This window comes from Dendrobates tinctorius, unplaced genomic scaffold, assembly GCF_039654945.1.
Source record: "Dendrobates tinctorius isolate UK_male_01 unplaced genomic scaffold, ASM3965494v1 ptg000070l, whole genome shotgun sequence".
Lineage (NCBI taxonomy): Eukaryota > Metazoa > Chordata > Amphibia > Anura > Dendrobatidae > Dendrobates > Dendrobates tinctorius.
The window spans coordinates 75,027,931-75,045,620 of NW_027361738.1; the positions used below are offsets into that span (position 1 = coordinate 75,027,931).

Below are 17,690 nucleotides of genomic sequence, written 5' to 3' on the forward strand. Positions count from 1 at the left end.
AATACAATAATTTATTAGTTTAATTATGTTTTAAAGAAAGAAAATCTATCACCATATTTCACAACATAAATTACAAACATTATTAAATAAAATTATTAGACCTGATCAAGTTAGGTGTAATTACATTGGAAATCCATGTCAGAATGGCGGTATAATCTTTTGTGAATATTTAAACTCAGTCTCTGCCTGCCTAGTCTGACTGACAGCTGCTCAGTGTCCCTCCTCCTTGCTGCTGACTCACTGCCCACCTAGTTTGACTGACAGCTGCTCACTGTCCCTCCTTCCTGCTGTTGACTCCCTGCCCACCTAGCCTGACTGACAGCTGCTCAGTGTCCCTCCTCCTTGCTGCTGACTCACTGCCCACCTAGCCTGACTGACAGCTGTTCAGTGTCTCTCCTCCCTGCTGCTGTCCACCTAGCCTGACTGACAGCTACTCATTGTCCCTTCTCCCTGCTGCTGATTCTCTGCTCATCTAACCTGACTGACAGCTGCTCAGTGTCCCTCCACCCTGCTGCTCATTCTCTGCACACCTAGTCTGACTGATAACTCCTCAGTGTCCCTCTTCCATGCTGCTGATTCTCTGCCCACCTAGCCTGACTGACAGCTGCTCAGTGTCCCTCCACCCTGCTGCTCATTCTCTGCACACCTAGTCTGACTGATAGCTCTTCAATGTCCCTTTTCCTTGCTGCTGACTCTCTGACCACCTAGTCTGATTTACAGCTGTTCAGTGTACCTCCACCCTGCTGCTCATTCTCTGAACACCTAGTCTGACTGATAGCTCCTCAGTGTCTCTCTTCCTTGCTGATGATTCTCTGCCCATCTAGTATGACTGACAGCTGCTCAGTGTCCCCCCTCCCTGCTGCTGATTCTCTGCCCACCTAGTGACTGACAGCTGCTCAGTGAACCTCCTCCCTGCTGCTGATTCTCTGCCCACCTAGACAGATTGATAGCTCCACAGTGACCCTCCTCCCTGCTGCTGACTCTCTGACCACCTTGACTGACTTACAGCTCCTCAGTGTCTCTCTTCCTTGCTGATGATTCTCTGCCCATCTAGTATGACTGACAGCTGCTCAGTGTCCCTCCTCCCTGCTGCTGATTCTCTGACCACCTAGTATGACTGACAGCTGCTCAGTGAACCTTCTCCCTGCTGCTGAGTCTCTACCCACATAGCCTGATTGATAGTTCCTCAGTGTCCCTCCTCCCTGCTGCTGAATCTCCATTCACTTAGCGTGATTGACTGTGACTCAGAGACCCTCCTAACTACTGCAATATATCCACCCACATAGCCTGATTAAAAGCTCCTCAGTGTCCCTCCTCCCTGCTGCTGCTGAATCACTGCCCACCTAACCTAAGTATTATAAATGACCTAATTAATTCACCAATACACAAGGAACTTTTTTATGGTGATGAATCCAATCTTAAGGTATGTGAAGAGCCTTTTTTAGTACAACAGACACTAGAAAAATAACTGACTGATTTATTTCTATCAGGGGAAGACTTAATGAAAGAAGAAATTCATCACAATTTGGACGCAAATCTCTTGAATTTATATCTCATTATTTCCAATGATTTGTGCGTGCCTTTTAGATCCAATTTTTTGCCTAATATCAATAAATTGCATCTTGAGTAAATCACACTTCGTTACAGCTGATATTTCTCGGCTCTTGGCACCAACACGATGTTTTTCCAGTTTGTTAGGAGTGGCCTGAGCCATTCTACACTGCATGCTATTATTATAGTTATAATTGCACAACTCCTATAGGTGAGCACCTGACACTATATTAGGACAAAAAAAATTCTGGGACATACTAGAGGGGCACTACTATGTTTTTTTCCCTCTATAACACATAGCCTGATTGACCACTCCTCAGTGTTCCTCCTCCCTGCCCCTGAATTTTCGCCCACCTAGCCTGATTGACAGCTCCTCCCTGTTGTTGCTGTAATCTAACACTGTCAGTCAGGCTGGGTAGGTGGAGATTACATATGAACACACGAGCGCTCCTGTTCTCAACATCTGGATTATACAGCCATTCAATATGGATTATCAAAGTAAATACCCCAGTCTCATCAGGTTTAGATTTATTTACATGTAAAAGTTTGTTCACCCCTGGTTGGTCAAAATTACTGTTACTGTGAACAGTTATGCTAGTAAAGATTAAATGATCTCTAAAAGGCCTAAAGTTAAAGAGGACACATTTCCTTTGTATTTTATGCAAAAAACAACAACTATATATAGTCTTTTTTTTTTCATTTTAAAAATCACAAAAAGGAAAATGGGCCGATGCAATAGTTTGAGCACCCATGGAGATTTCATCTGAATCATATCACGTGGAGATTTAGATGGAAACCCCGATGTAAGTGCTCAGCGTAGAGTGCCGGATAAATGTGATCTCAAAAGTTATGTAAAATGTTCCCAATAAAAGCTTAAACTCAAGCAACAACAAAAAAGCAAGTCCCCACTCATGTCTGTCATCTGTTAATGGAAATGTAGGGGGATTCCATGATACTGGTAGTACAAAGACTCTGGAAAAGCAAAATGGCTCCTTGCTCCCCAAAAGAAATTCAACAAATTATCTGCTCTCAAATTCAAATGCCCCCTCCCGAGCCCCAGCGTGCCTAAACTACATTTAGCACCCGCATGTTTGGCATTTCTGAAGCGATGAGAACCCGCCTAATTTACAGGTGTGTGTCTCCAGAAGCACGGGCTGGGCATAACGTACTGGTAACTTCAATTTACGGGCACTGCAATGGCAGATTTGCAATTTTCACTCGGCAACATCCACGGCGGCTTGTTTCTGGAAAACATCCATGGAGTCAAAATCATCACTACACCTGCAGATAATTTCCAAAAGAGGGTCACCTATGGGGTATTTCCACAGTATGGGACAAATTTTGGTGAATCTGGGGCTAAAAATAAATTTTTGTCGTAAAAATTTAATTATTTTTTCTTCACTGCCCAATGGTATAAAATTCTGAGACACACCCATGTGTCAATAAGATCACTGTAGCCCTAGATGAATTAATTGAGAGGTGTAGTTTGTAAAATGGGATTACTTATAGGGGATTCTGCTGTTCTGGCACCTCTCTGTGGGTCATGGCACCCGCAAACCAGAAAAGTAAAATCTGAATAAAATTATGGCACTCCTTACCTCTGAGCTTTGCACTGTGCATCAAAAGTATTTCCCGACTACATTTATTTAGGGTGTAGGCGCACGCAGCAGAAATTAAACAACAAACTTTGAGGTCTATTTTTTCCTATTAGCCCTTATAAAAATTAAAAATTTGGTGCTAAAACAACATTTTAGAGGTAAAAATGTAATTATTCTTTCTTCACCGCTCAATGGTATCAATTTCTGTGAGGCACATGTGGTGTCAACATGCTCACTGCACCCCTAGATGAATTCATTGAGAGGTGTACTTTTGACAATGACGTCACTTATAGGGGAGGTTTCTGCTGTTTTTGCACCTGGGCCAATGTGACATGGCATCCTCAAACCATTCCAGCAAAATCTGAACTCCAATATGGCGCTTCTTCCCTTCTGAGCTTTGCACTGTGCCTCAAAAGTAGTTTTCAACCACATATGGGGTATCAGTGTACTCAGGAGAAATTGCAAAACAAATTATATGGTGCAATTTCTTCGAGCCAGTTTTGTGTTAAAAAAAAAATCAAACGGTGCTCCTTCCCTTTCCGAGCCCTGCCATGCGCCCAACGTGTAGTTTTCCCCCTCATATGGGGTATCGGCGTACTCAGGAGAAATTGCATAACAATTTTTGGGGTCCATTTTCTTCTGTTACCCTTGTGAAAATAAAACGTGTGGGTTTAAAGTAAGATTTTTTTGAAAAAAAGATAAATGTTCATTTTTTACTTCCACATTGCTTCAGTTCCTGTGAAGCACCTGTAGGGTAAATAAACTTCTTGAATAAAGTTTGAGCACCTTGAGGGGTGCAGTTTTTAGAATGGTGTCAATTTGGTGCATTTTCTGTCATATAAGCCACCACTGAAAGTCATTTCAAATTTGATGTGGTCCCTAAAAATTTGTAAATTTTGTTGGAAAAATGAGAAATCGCTGGTCATCTTTTAATCTTTCTAGTAGACATGTGGGAAATGTTATTAACTATTTGGTGTGACATATCTCTCTGATTTAAGTGCATAAAAATTAAAAGTTTGAAAATTGCCACATTTTTGCCAAATTTCTGATTTTTTCACAAATAATCGCAAGTCATAACAAACAATTTTTAGCACTATCATGGAGTACAATACGTCACCAAAAACAGTCTCAGAATCAGTGGGACCCGTTGAAACATTCTAGAGTTGTTGCCACATAAAGTAACACTCGTCAGAATTGTAAAATTTGGCCTAGTCATGAAGGTCAAAAAAGGCTTGGGGCTTGAAGGGGTAACTTTAGACGTTTTAGAGATAATTTCATCTTCAACTTGCTTACCTGTTGACAATAACAGTAATTTTGACTAGGGGTGCCCAAACTTTTACATGCCACTGTAGGTTATGTATACTGTGAAATCTGGTGCCAGATCTGCTTTATAAAAATATCAGAATTTTTTAAAGTTTTCAATATGCAGCCATATTTGAAAAAATGACAACAGGACGTACCGCCGTACTGGTTGTGTGATATGAAACACCAATCGTTGGCAGTCTAAGGAAACATAAACTGCTACTTGAGAAGTATAAGAAGTTTTCTAAATCAAACTTAAGTGTTGGAAAGCACATGGTCTTAACTTCTAAGATATTTCTTAGGAGAAGTCATCGTACCTACTGCCCAAGAGCCCATATGATCTAAGCCAACAAAATGAGGTGCCCTACTGATGGGCTTGTTTTTGCATCTTCAATCCTTCTTCCAGAGGTCATGTTCTGAGGTTGTTGTGATCTTCTTGTTGAGGTTCTTCGACGTATATCAATATTGAATGTTTATTTTCCTTTTTTCGAAGATCCATCCGATGACAGAAGACCGGCATCGTGCATGCCCATGGCTTCACCATCCATGAAAACTACTACATACCCCAGAATGAAAATCTGAGACCCAGGTAAGCTTCCTACAGCTCCTCCTGAATCCCTCAAGGCCTCAAATATAAGGAGTACACTTCCAGAGATGCACAAGCTTTTAGCAATGTGATAGATCCCCGGCCCCGCGCCAGATGTGAGCAGATCTCTGAGATTTGCATTTCCTCCTCTCCGCGGTGAAAGAAAAAACATTTCAAAAACCTGGAGCCTCCCTGGCATTGTGCACAACATTTACTTCCAATTAAAGAAAAACTGGAGCAGAATCGAATAATTTATGGCTTTTCTTCCCAAAATAATTTGTTACAGACTTTAAATCACACGCACATATTTAATGCCTTTCCTCCTTTGTTTTGTCTCTCCAGTCTCATTCTATATATAGTGAGAGGTCCCAGGAGACGAGAAGCTGTTTTTATCTCAAGGTTGTAATTTTTTTCTGCTGTAATTTTAGACATTTGTACAATGGAACTCGAGGTGTCAGATGCTAAATCAATATGTTAGTTAGGAAATCAAAAGCTCGACTAGTACCGATGGCTCCCATAGTACAGAATGGAGAGAAATGAGGACACCTTTCCATTTATTCTTCTGTCTAGATGCGATGGCCTCCTCACCAGGCAGGAAAGGGGACAAAGGACCCCTATTGTGGAGATAGGAGAGATCTGAAAAGATGGCTATGCTTTATAGTTATCCAATGGCTATGCCTTAAATGTCTAAAGTGGTATTACCCTTTAAAGGTTGTTCTTTGCTTTTTCAGGCATGGCTGGACTGGCCCATCAGAGCAGATCCTCTGGTGGAACCAAGTTTTGACACAAGGTTCAGCAGAAGACAACCCAGATTGAAGGTGTTAGGAGACAATTCCTTGCTGCCTGGGACTATATTTTACAGCTTTATTCACAAATAACCTTTTGGTCATAAGTTTTGCATAAATAGAACTTAGTACTGCAGGATCTTTGACTCTAATTGACCCAATGCACCTTAGCGCGACTCTATAGTAAACCATTGGGTCTCCAAATCCTTCCTCTCCTCCCTATTCATTTTTTTTGGCTGTTTCTTGAACTGACAATATTGGCTAACACCTTTATTGGGGCTTTCCAGGTACAATTTATTTTTCTTCGGTTTGGAATAAAAATAATCTTAAGAAGCAATAATCACCATCGTCGATTCCAATATCAAGACATACCTGGACCTCATAGGTTCCTACTTCTGGAGCGATCTCAACGCTAACGGAATATGGACAGAAAGTCCTTTTCAATCATTGTCAATAGAGGTAGCCAATGATTCAATGAGTGGGCATCTGTGGCCAATTTTATTTAAAATTTAGACAGGACCAGGAAATAGAGACCAGTGGGGACCCGGTAAGTGTTTGAGCTGGATCAGAGAGGGTTCATAATACTGTACCTATTTTATGTTTTAACCAATCTGGACCATTCAAAAATAATTTTTATTCCCTAGAAAACCCCTTTACATACTAGAAGGCCAACAATCAGCAGATATCTTTTTACACAAGCAGATAAATTTGCTTTAATGAGAGCTGATCGACTCTTGGTGATCGTTGATTGATGCTTTTTAGTTTCACAGCATCAGATGACTCAAACTATCATCGATGACTTGGTGGCAAAAATACACAAAGTGGTAGCAACACTAGCTGTATTATGCAGCCCTGGATTTCTAGTTATAGATGAATGCCATTTAATAAGCTGAATTGCATTGAAATATAGATTATTTTCATGCCAAAAAGTTTAAATTTTTGCAAAATGGAAAACCAAAAATAAATTGCAAATTAGCGAGACACTATACTGTAAAAGAACTATCTGCTGATATGGGAAGCGCACTGTACAATAAGCGTTTACTGCTAGATCCGGTTTCAATTCTAATCCAGAGATGAATCATCTCATTAATAATCTTCACTTTGATATTTATCCAGAAGCAGCTGGTCCTGGCCGCCGGACAACGCAAGCAATCATTATGTCATTGTACTTACTGCTGCTCCAAAAATAACTCACTGACTGCCTAAAAATAGGAGATACCCATAGATCTACAAATCTACAGTGGTGCTCAATGCATAACTTGAAGCTTCTGGACCCCAATAATAAGCCTGCACCCGACAAATCATACTGGTGTCCAGTGGAGGACTGGAGTGCCAAGGGAACAACCAGTAACACTGACTCTGGTGGCCCACTCTACAGCTACATGAAAAGATCACATTACCCTCATTCACGAATTTGCCTATGTTTATATATAATAATAAACGGTGTAGGTTGTTAAATTAATGAAGAAATGATGCCCTACTCGGTACATAATTAAACTAATCTATTGTGCCAACCATTTCTCATATAGGTCGAGTGAGGCCCACCAGGAGATTCTCCAGTTCTCCTGTGGGCCAGTCCGAGCCTGCTGATGTTCTCTTATGTTTCATTGTTATCTGTGCAATTTCAGCTTGTTTTTGGAAAAGTAGAAAGAAAACTAAAGAACTTACAAGCCAGAAGAAAACATACCAAAAGATTGGGTTTGGTTGAACCTACCTGGAGGAATGTTTCTGCCCATATCCTGGATCGTATCTTTATCACTGCCCGTTCAGCGCCTCTTAATCCCTTTGCTTTGCAGGAGATTGTTAAACATTGCACATTGGTGCAGTTCTGCCATAAGAAAAATACACAAATACATTTAAGGGGGCTTCCATTCATATTCTTATAATATCAGATTGTTGGAGGTCTAATACACAGCACCTCCACCAACCAGCTGCTATCAGCATCGCTCTGTACACTGTGTAGTGGCTGCTGCCGAGAACTGCAGATCAGCTCTTATTGAAATGAGTAGCAGCTGAGCAGCATAAATATATCCTTTAATGATATATTAGTCTATACTGGTCAATAAGGGGGTACAATTATAAAAAAGAGGGTAATTGATCACATCTAATTTGTTAAAAGTCACACGCTTCTAAAAAAAGCTTTAAACTTATAAACGCTAAACTGGTTTCCCTTGCTCTTTGCTAGACTGCAGCATTTGTACATGATCAGTTTTGTGCTGCAGAAATGTAGAAGGGTTTATTTCCTGCGGATCAGTTCCATCATTAGCTGGTGGGTAGCTGAAGCTCCACCCCCTCAGACAGAGAAAAGGGGAGAGGCTCCTGCTGCAAGTAGTTGTCTTACAGCCACACATGGGACAATGAGAAGTAGGAGATGAGAGACATGCGCAGAAGACTTCTTTATATATTTCTCAGTGTTAATTGAAATATGAGCAAAAAATTAGATCAAAGAATAGGAGGAGAGTGAAGGAGGTGTTGTTGGAATATTTATTTTGTACATTTTCTGTACTTAATATCTTTTTAAAGGGAACCTGTCACCCTTTTTTTTTGACTATCAGCTGCCAGCATTGACATCAGGGGCTTATCTACAGCATTCTGTGATGCTGTAGATAAGCCCCCCATGTAACCTGAAAGATAAGAAAAACACATTAGATTATACTCACCGGGGGGGCAGTCCGGTCTAGGTCCGATGGGTGTTGCGGTCCGGCGCCTCCCATCTTCATACGATGCCGTCCTCTTCTTTGCTGCCTGTCGTGGCTCCGGCACAGGTCCTGCAGTGCGCAGGTGTTGGGAGAGGTCTGGCTCTTGCGCACTGCAGTATTCTGGTCTGCCCTCACCAGGGCATAGCAGTGCGCCTGCACCGGAGCCACTACAGGAAGGGAACAAGAGGACGGCATCATATGAAGATGGGAGGCATCGGACCGGACCGCGACACCCATCGGATCAGACCGTCCACCCCGGTGAGTATAATATAACGTATTTTCTTATCTTTCAGGTTACATCGGAGGCTTATCTACAGCATTACAGAATTCTGTAGATAAGCCCCTGATGTCAATGCCAGCAGCTAATAGTCAAAAAAAAAGGTGACAGATTCCCTTTAATAGAATCTTTACATTACCAAACGATCTAGGTCACTTTTTTGGACTGCTTTTTTTGTAAGGAAGGAAAACAATTTTGAAAATTTAATTGCTAAATTTTGGATGAAACATTTTAGCATGTAACTTTTTTTTTATTTTTATTTTTTAGCAAAATCGTTATACTGAACATTATATGCGGGCCACTGTTTCCATCTTAATAAGAAAGGGGGAATTCTCCACCATGTACAATCTACTATTTCAACTGGATTTAGGTGGATTAGTTTCAGGTTAGAAAGCTTCACTTTACTTTGGGTACATTCCAAATTTGGTTGAGGGCACCTGGAGCTTACTCTGGTGAAAATTGCAAATTTTGGGGGAGTTTCTGAAGCGAGACCCACAGATTGCCAGGTGAGATTTAGTATAAATGTTAAAACAACAAATTTATCTAATTTCTTGGATTCCAATTGTCTGTATAAACGCCTCACTTCTCTTCTGATTTGGTATGTTAGAAAAGTATTCTTCTTATCTACCACAGATTTATGGACCAAGCCAGCAAAATAATTACTAGATCTTCCAACAACTACTACTACAAAAAAAAAATCAGAACAAAACATATTTCCAGACAAGAAAACAAGCCAATAATCTAGAACAAACAATCTAATGTGTTTCATATTAACGACATGAACAACATGTGTATCTTTCAATCTCTCGTAAATCCAAGAGATGGAAATGTCACACTTGTTCCTATGGACAGATACAGGAGAGTGAAAATGCTCAGAGACATTACATGGCCGGGTAGCCTGATTTAGCAGGACTAGGCAAAATTCTTAAATTTTTGGGAACCATCGGGCAAATGGTCAAATGTTTCCTCCAACATATGGAAAGACTGAAGCTTTTTGACTATTTTTTATCCTACTGCCTGCCTTCCGTATCTTTATATATGAATTGTCAGATAACCTTTGCAGGATCTTGATAGAGTATCCAGTAATAACAAGTTATCGGTGAGGGCTCGATCACCGAGACTCCCAGTGATTTTCAGAGATTCCATCCTATGTCCTCCCCTTGGAATGGAGCAGTGGTGCCGCATTTGCCCTTCTGCTTAATCTCTGTGAGACTACTGAGCTGAACATCTTTGTCCCATTCATGTCTGAGAAGAAAATCTCAGGGGTTTTTTGGGTGCCATGAGGCACGTTGACAAATCCAGTTTTCTCTAAGACATGACAGTCCTGGTCTTGTTTGACCAATAATCAACCTTCTAGCTGGCAGCATTTACCAAGGGTTACCTCCACATAAAATTACTTGTCTACTCTGAAAGGGGCTTTACCATAATTTCAGCATACAATCTTTGACAAAAATGACCTTTCAGAATCTTCTACATAGGTTTTCAAAAGTGAAAAGACTTTCATGAACTTTCTGCCCCACATACCTAAGACTGTGTGTTTATGTCTACGTCATAGTTAAGGCAATTTAGATCACCATGCCGTAGACGGAACACCTGGGTATCATGTGCTCTTTTTGGTCAAATGGTGTTTCCTTCAAGACACTGAAATGCCAGTGCCTTTGACTATAACTACCTTTCAAGGTAAACCCTAAACAAGGGGTTCAGGAAATGATGTCTAAGACCAATCTGCAGGGCTTCCACAAATTTCTTGGCCAAGGATGAACATTTAGGTCTATGCAAGCAGGAGGGTAGAGAAAAGTCTAACCACTTTGGTATCTACAAGCCCTGGTAAAACTTCTCAGCAGTTCTTGGCACCCCTAATGTGTAATTCTTCAACTGTGAAGCTATTAAGTAGAGTTGGTTCGAATTGATTCACAAGACCTGTTCTATTGGCCATGCCACTATTCTGTGGTTGTTCGATGGGATCCTTGAGAACTGCCTTGTACCTCCTGGTGCCTTATCTGCGGCTCTTTTGATTAGCCAGCCTGGCACAATGTCACATGTGCATCATGCTGCAACGATGATGTCGAGAACAGTTAGCTAATAAAAATAAGAGCCACAGATGCTGGGACATAAGAGGCGGTTCTCAGGGCTCCCATCCAGTAGCCATAGATTACTGATGGACCAAGTCCAATTCTACTACCAAGCTGTTCTAATGTTATCCTCCCATGCAATTGATCTAGATGTCAATATAATTATGGCGGGATCGGGGAAGATAGCTTTTGTCTGAACGAGCGTTCTTACCATATGATGCCATGTTCTTACCAGTAGTTTAGTTAAAATGGGGTTATGCCTCAGAGGTTCAGCCATCGCTATGTCTCTTCGACTCACGGCATGAGACACACTGGAATTTCGTAGGAAAGCAGCTAATACCGGAGTGTCTTCAGGTTCACTTGTCTAAAGAGATGCCAATAAATGAATTAAGAAACTGAAATATCTGATAGGTGATGAGTCTGAAACCTTTCAAAATGGAACTACTATTTCGTGTAGCGAATCCCACCATGACTGCTCGTAATGAAATGGGGCAAGAGTAACATTTTTCGATGTTAGACTATTTTCAGTAAAGCAAAAACTCACATCAACCGCCGGAAACTTCAATAATGAAATAGTATTAATACTGATACTAGAATAATAAGAGTGTAGCCTTAAACCAGATTGGGAGAGTTTGGAGGTCATTGGTGAAATATATTATGGACAAATGGTAAAATATTGCATCAAGACTTACTAAATTATAACACTTTGAGGTCATATAATAGTGCATATATAATAGTGCTTATCTTTTAGAAATGGCGCATGGTTGGGTAGGATGATGGAGGCTTCCGGGTGGTGGAGACCCCAAGGCTATAGCCTCAGTTACCCCTGCTATCTCTAGGGAAAGACCGTACGTCATCAGGCTTTTTGTGTCTAGAAGTCCGAGCTTCTGGACTTATATCCTGTTCTATATGGGGGTTACAACCAGACGTCCCGACATTAGTTCCTCAATGAGTCACTCTTCCGCCCTACATACATATACTGTATATATAATTCTCTTCCTTTTTTCTTATTTAAATGTTAGTAAATCAGCATTCTGCCCTGTAAACCATCCACTGTAATTTTCGGGAAGGAAAGAACATTCGTTCTCTGTTCCATTAGTGCGACTTCAATAAAAGATGAAATGTACGAGGCAAATTAACTAACGGCTGCTAGCAGTAAAGGAATTATCCCTGGACAGGATAAGACGGAAACCCGCACATGTGCAGCCAATATGGGGCAGAAAATAGGAGGATATTATCCCATAAATCCCACGGGTGGCAAAGCCGTACATGAAGTGGGATGCCTGATGTAAGAAAATCGTGGAGACAAATAGGACCCTGTAGGGAAGTTACCGTATCGAGAAAGCTGCAAAAGTTTTAATCTCAATCCCTGTAGAGAAATTAGGGGATACTGACACCGCTGTACATCTAATCCGTGAGCAACGCGGATTATCCGGGTATTATCCATGGCAAGAGCGAGAAGAATTTTATTGACTCACTCTATGGGAAACTGTCAGAAGTGCTCCATTTAAAGGAGGTGATCATAAATATTCAAGACAAGGGAATACAAAATGTAAAAATATTGAGCTTTAATAAAAAAAAAAATGTTTACCAGCACTTGGAAACCAGTCTATAACGTTCAGCTGATGATAGCTTAAGAGGAGTAACTCTTGTTCTGCAGGACTTGTTCCTGTTATGTATTATAAAGTATCCCATTTCTTTGAATTTGTGTCATGCAATACCACCTATTTCCTGCAGGGGCTGCTGTAAGGGGAATTTTATGGTCAGAAGCGGTTTCCAAGAAGCAATCACAGTGATCAGCTAATTATTGGGGTTGCCCTTTAAGCATTATGTGTAGTGAATTTGTCTTTTTAACATACCTTAATTTTCAAAGAGTTAATTGCGCTGTTTGGCTGGCACTGTAAGGGGCCCTCGGTCTCAATGTGAAATATGTAAAGGAGGAACTTCTCTCTGTCCCGGATAGGCCATTCCACAGTAACGTGCGTTTCACCTACCGCACTTGGTCCAATATTATGCAGCTTAAAACAAACAAAAAAAAAAAACAGAAAAAATCATTTATTACAAACTGTATTTTTACAATTTTTCTTGCTAAGTTTCTGGGACTGTTGCAGATCTCACGGATTACAGTAAGTGAGGATTTTGCACCAAATAACAATCTCTCCAATGAAAACCGGGACTGAGAATTTTTTATTTACGAGATTAGTGAGACACAAGAAATTTCACATTTTGGGATGTTAAATTAGCTTGCCATAAGTCTCACATTTAAGATAGTCCATTGAAGCAATGTTAAATGCATCTGATATATATATAATGGGGGAAATAAGTATTTGATACACTGCCGATTATGCACGTTTTTCCACCTACAAAAAATGGAGAGGTCTGTAATTTTTAATGTAGGTACACTTCAACTGTGAAAGACATAATAATAATAATAATTTTATTTCTATAGCGCTGACATATTCCGCAGCACTTTACATTACAGAGGGGACTTGTACAGACAATAGACATTACAGCATAACAATAATCACATAGATCATAACAGATACCAAGAGGAATGAGGGCCCTGCTCGCAAGCTTACAATCTATGAGGACAAAAAAGGAAGACACGAAAGGTGGGTGGTAACAATTGCTTTCATTGTTCGGACCAGCCATAATGTTAAGTGTGTAACAGTACAGATGCAGAGGGCTAATAGATGCATAAAGCATGTGGGAACATGATGCGGGGAACCTGGTTATGGTAAAACTTTTGACTGTGCCACACAGGGATAGGTAAGTTAATGTGTTGAGGTGATAGGCCAGTCTGAAAAAGTGCGTTTTTAGGGCACGCTTAAAATTGTAGGGATTGCATTCCAAAGAATTGGCGCGGCACGTGTAAAGTCTTGGAGATGGGAGTGGGAGGTTCTGATTATTGAGGATGCTAACCTCAGGTCATCAGCAGAACGGAGGGCACGGGTAGGGTGGGAGACTGAGACGAGGGAGGAGATGTAGGGTGGTGCTGAGCCATGGAGAGCTTTGTGGGTGAGGGTAATAAGTTTGTACTGGATTCTGGAGTGGATGGGTAGCCAGTGTAATGACTGGCACAAGGTAGAGGCATCGGTGTAACGATAGGCGAGGAATATGATCCTGACTGCAGTATTCAAGTCAGATAGGAGGGGGGAGAGTTTGGAAAGAGGGAGACCGATTAGAAGAGAGTTACAATAGTCAAGACGAGAATGAATAAGAGAAACAGTAAGAGTTTTTGCAGAGTCGAAAGTAAGAAAAGGTCGAATTCTAGAAATGTTTTTGAGGTGCAGATAACAAGAGCGAGCCAGTGATCGGATGTGGGGGGCGAATGAAAGCTCGGAGTCAAGTATGACCCCAAGACAGCGGGCATGTTGCTGGGGAGTATTAGAGGAACCACACACAGAAATGGCAATGTCGGGCATAGGTGCAATACTAGAGGGAGGAAACACAAGGAGTTCAGTCTTTGACAGGTTCAGTTTCAGATATAGTGAGGACATGATGTTAGAGACAGCGTTTAGACAATCGCTGGTGTTTTCTAACAAGGCAGGCGTGATGTCAGGAAAAGAAGCGTATAATTGGGTGTCAGAGATGAAGGGAAGATTAGAAACAGGTCCATAGTAAGCGGCACAGTTTTGGTCGAGGGATGGTTTTTAAGTAATGGCTGTATGATGGCATGCTTAAATAAGGAAGGAAAGATACCGGAAGAGAGAGAGAGGTTAAATATTTTAGTTAGGCGAGTGGTGACAGCAGGGGAAAGAGACTGGAGGAGATGTGACGGAATTGGGTTACTGGTGCAAGTAGTTAGGCGAGAAGATGCAAGGAGCCTGATTACTTCTTCTTCTGTGACTGGTTCAAAATCAGAGAGTGAGCTAGATGCAGTAGGGGAGGGAGGACAGTGCATGGTATGAGGTGATTGGGAGATAATTTCCTGTCGGATATGGTCAATTTTTTCTTTGAAGTAATTGGCCAGATCGTCAGCTCGGAGCTCCGTGGTTGGGGCCTGCACTCTTGGGTTTGGTAGAGAATGAAAAGTGTCAAAGAGATGTGTAGTGTTATTGGACAGTGAGGTGATTAGGGTGTTGAAATAGGTTTGTTTGGAGAGGTGAAGGGCGGTGTTGTATGTTCTAAGCATAAACTTATAATGGATGAAGTCTTCGGGTAGATTGGATTTTCTCTACAGACGTTCGGCGCACCTGGAGCACCGCTGCAGGAAACGTGTTTGCAGGGTGTGCTAGGGTTGTCGCCGTCTGTGTCGTATTGTTCTATATATAGGAGGTGAAATTTCATCCAGAACAGAATCTTAAAATCTTAAAATAAAAACCAGAAAATCACATTGTATAATTGCTACATAATTAATTTGCATTTTATTGCATGAAATAAGTATTTGATCACCGACCAACTAACAATAAGTCTGGCTCTCACAGACCTGTTCGTTTTTCTTTAAGAAGCCTCCTACTCTCTACTCAACACCTGTATTAATTGCACCTGTTTGAACTCGTTACCTTTATAAAAGACACCTGTCCACACATTCAATCACACTCCAACCTCTCCACCATGGACAAGACCAAAGAGCTGTCTATAGACACCAGGGACAAAATTGTAGGCCTTCAAAAGACTGAGATGGGCTTCAGAACAATAGGCAAGCAGCTTGGTAAGAACAACTATTGGCGCAATTATTAGAAAATGGAAGAAAAACAGTCGATCGTCCTGTCTGGGGCACCATGCAAGATCTTGTCTCGTAGGGTAAGGATGATTCTGAGAAAGATCAGGAATCAACCCAGAACTACATGGGAGGCCCTAGTTAATGACCTGAAGAGAGCAGAGAACACAGTCTCAAACATTACCGTTGGTAACACACTAAGCCTTCATGGATTAATATCCTGCAGGACACGCAAGGTTTCCCTGCTCACCCCAGCACATGTCCAGGCCCATTTGAAATTCACCAATGACCATTTGGATGATCCAGAGGAGGCATGGGAGAAGGTCATGTGGTCAGAAGAGATCAAAATAGAACTTTTTGGTATCAACTTCATTCGCCGTGTTTGGAGGAAGAAGAAGGATGAGTACAACCCTAAGAACACCATCCCAACCGTGAAGCATAGAGGGGGGAAGCATCATACTTTGGGGGTGCTTTTCTGCAAAGGGAACAGGATGACTTCACCATATTGAAGAGAGGATGGATGGGGTCATTTATTGCAAGATTTTGGCCTACAACAATCTTCCCTCAGGGAGAACATTGAAGATGGGTCGTGGCTGATTCTTCTAGCATGACAATGACTCAAAACACACAGCCAGGGCAACTAAGGAGTGGCTCCGTAAGAAGCATTTCAAGGTACTGGAGTGGCTTAGCCAGTCTCCAGACCTGAACCCAATAGAAGAGATTTGGAGGGAGCTGAAACGCCATGTAGCCCAATGATAGCCCCAAAACCTGAAAGTTCTGGAAAAGATCTGTATGGAAGAGTGGGACAAAATGATGTATGTAGTGAGACTATATAAAAGAGTAAAATGACTAAAATTACATATTCACTGCACAAGCTTCATATGTGTTCAGACCCCATGATATGCAGTTTCTAACCTGATCCAAGTTTCAGATTTCTCTTTTGTGGGATTGTTTCTCCTGGTAAAATAGGTTTGAAGTGATCTCTGTGTATCCAGGGTACTACTGACTTTATTAACTTCATTATCAGAACAGCTTCTATCCTGCACTTACTTCCTCTTCATGCGCTTACCTTTTTTAAAAGCCTGTTTACTTAGCACTCTCTGAGACTGTACATGCTTTTTTTGTGGGGGGAAGGGAGCTTTAGAGATTGTACAACCCCTTAATCCTTCTCTCTTACTATCTCTAACAGTGAAAGAAGTAAGGGGGAGAGCGGAGAGAGGCATCAGGACCAGGATGGATTTGTAACATTTTTGATTATCACTCAGCTAGATATATGACTTGCAGACACTTCGGAGCAGCAAAATAGTAGAAAATATGCACAATAAAAAAAATCCTGTTCCTGTAAGTTTACTGCTACTTAGTAAGTTGAGTTATACCTCGTAGATGTGTTGAACTAAGGGTCCGATTTCCACTTCTTCGGTTGGTTTTTCCTTGGGTTCCCAGTCAGGAATGGGTAGGACGACTTGAGGAGGGAGAGACACTCTACAAGATAAATATTAAGGAATTAATATGAGTGGTTAATATCAATGATATATATACTGCTAAAAAAAATAAAGGGAACACATCCTAGTACATTGTGTCGGTTAAGTGTTCCCTTTATTTTTTTGAGCAGTATATATATATATATATATATATATATATATATATATAATGATTTATTCATCTGAATGGGTTTTTGGGGGCTGGAAATCTACCATGTATGAATGAACCCTAATTCTAACATGCATACAACAGTTTTATACTTGATGGTCCTAATCAGTGCAAAATATGGAAACCAGCTCATAGTGACTGATCCTATTCTATTAATCAAGACATGTAGAAAATCCATATGTTCCTGTCACGCGGGGGGCTTAGTTCAACTAAGGCTGAAATACCCGGGGCCCCTGTGATGTCCCTTTAACTAGGGAAAACCCTGTCTGACCCTCAACCCAGGGTTTTTGCTGATGGTGCAAATGCCTGAGCCTCCAACCTTTCCTTATCTCCTGCTCAGCCCTGCACTTAACCCTCCACCCTCCACCCAGTGAGGAGACACACCACCAAAGCCCCCACACAAATAATGACAGACAGGGAGAACTTAAACTGCACTGCGCCGCACGCACACAGGAATATACAGTAATGTGAACAGGGCACAACTAAACACAAATATGGGAAGGAGAA

The 17,690-nt window shown here is 41.3% G+C and overlaps 1 protein-coding gene across 1 annotated transcript in view; it reads right to left on the reverse strand.

Annotated features, from left to right (window-relative positions):
• The window catches only part of ITGA8 (integrin subunit alpha 8), a 213,250-nt gene that overhangs the window by 23,802 nt on the left and 171,758 nt on the right, over nucleotides 1-17,690 (reverse strand). The window contains exons 24-27 of the mRNA XM_073581939.1: nucleotides 16,910-17,015; nucleotides 12,730-12,888; nucleotides 11,103-11,234; nucleotides 7,537-7,650 (exon numbers count right to left, since the gene is read on the reverse strand). Coding sequence (XP_073438040.1) covers nucleotides 7,537-7,650; nucleotides 11,103-11,234; nucleotides 12,730-12,888; nucleotides 16,910-17,015 — 511 coding nt within the window. The remainder of the gene's footprint in view (nucleotides 1-7,536; nucleotides 7,651-11,102; nucleotides 11,235-12,729; nucleotides 12,889-16,909; nucleotides 17,016-17,690) is intronic.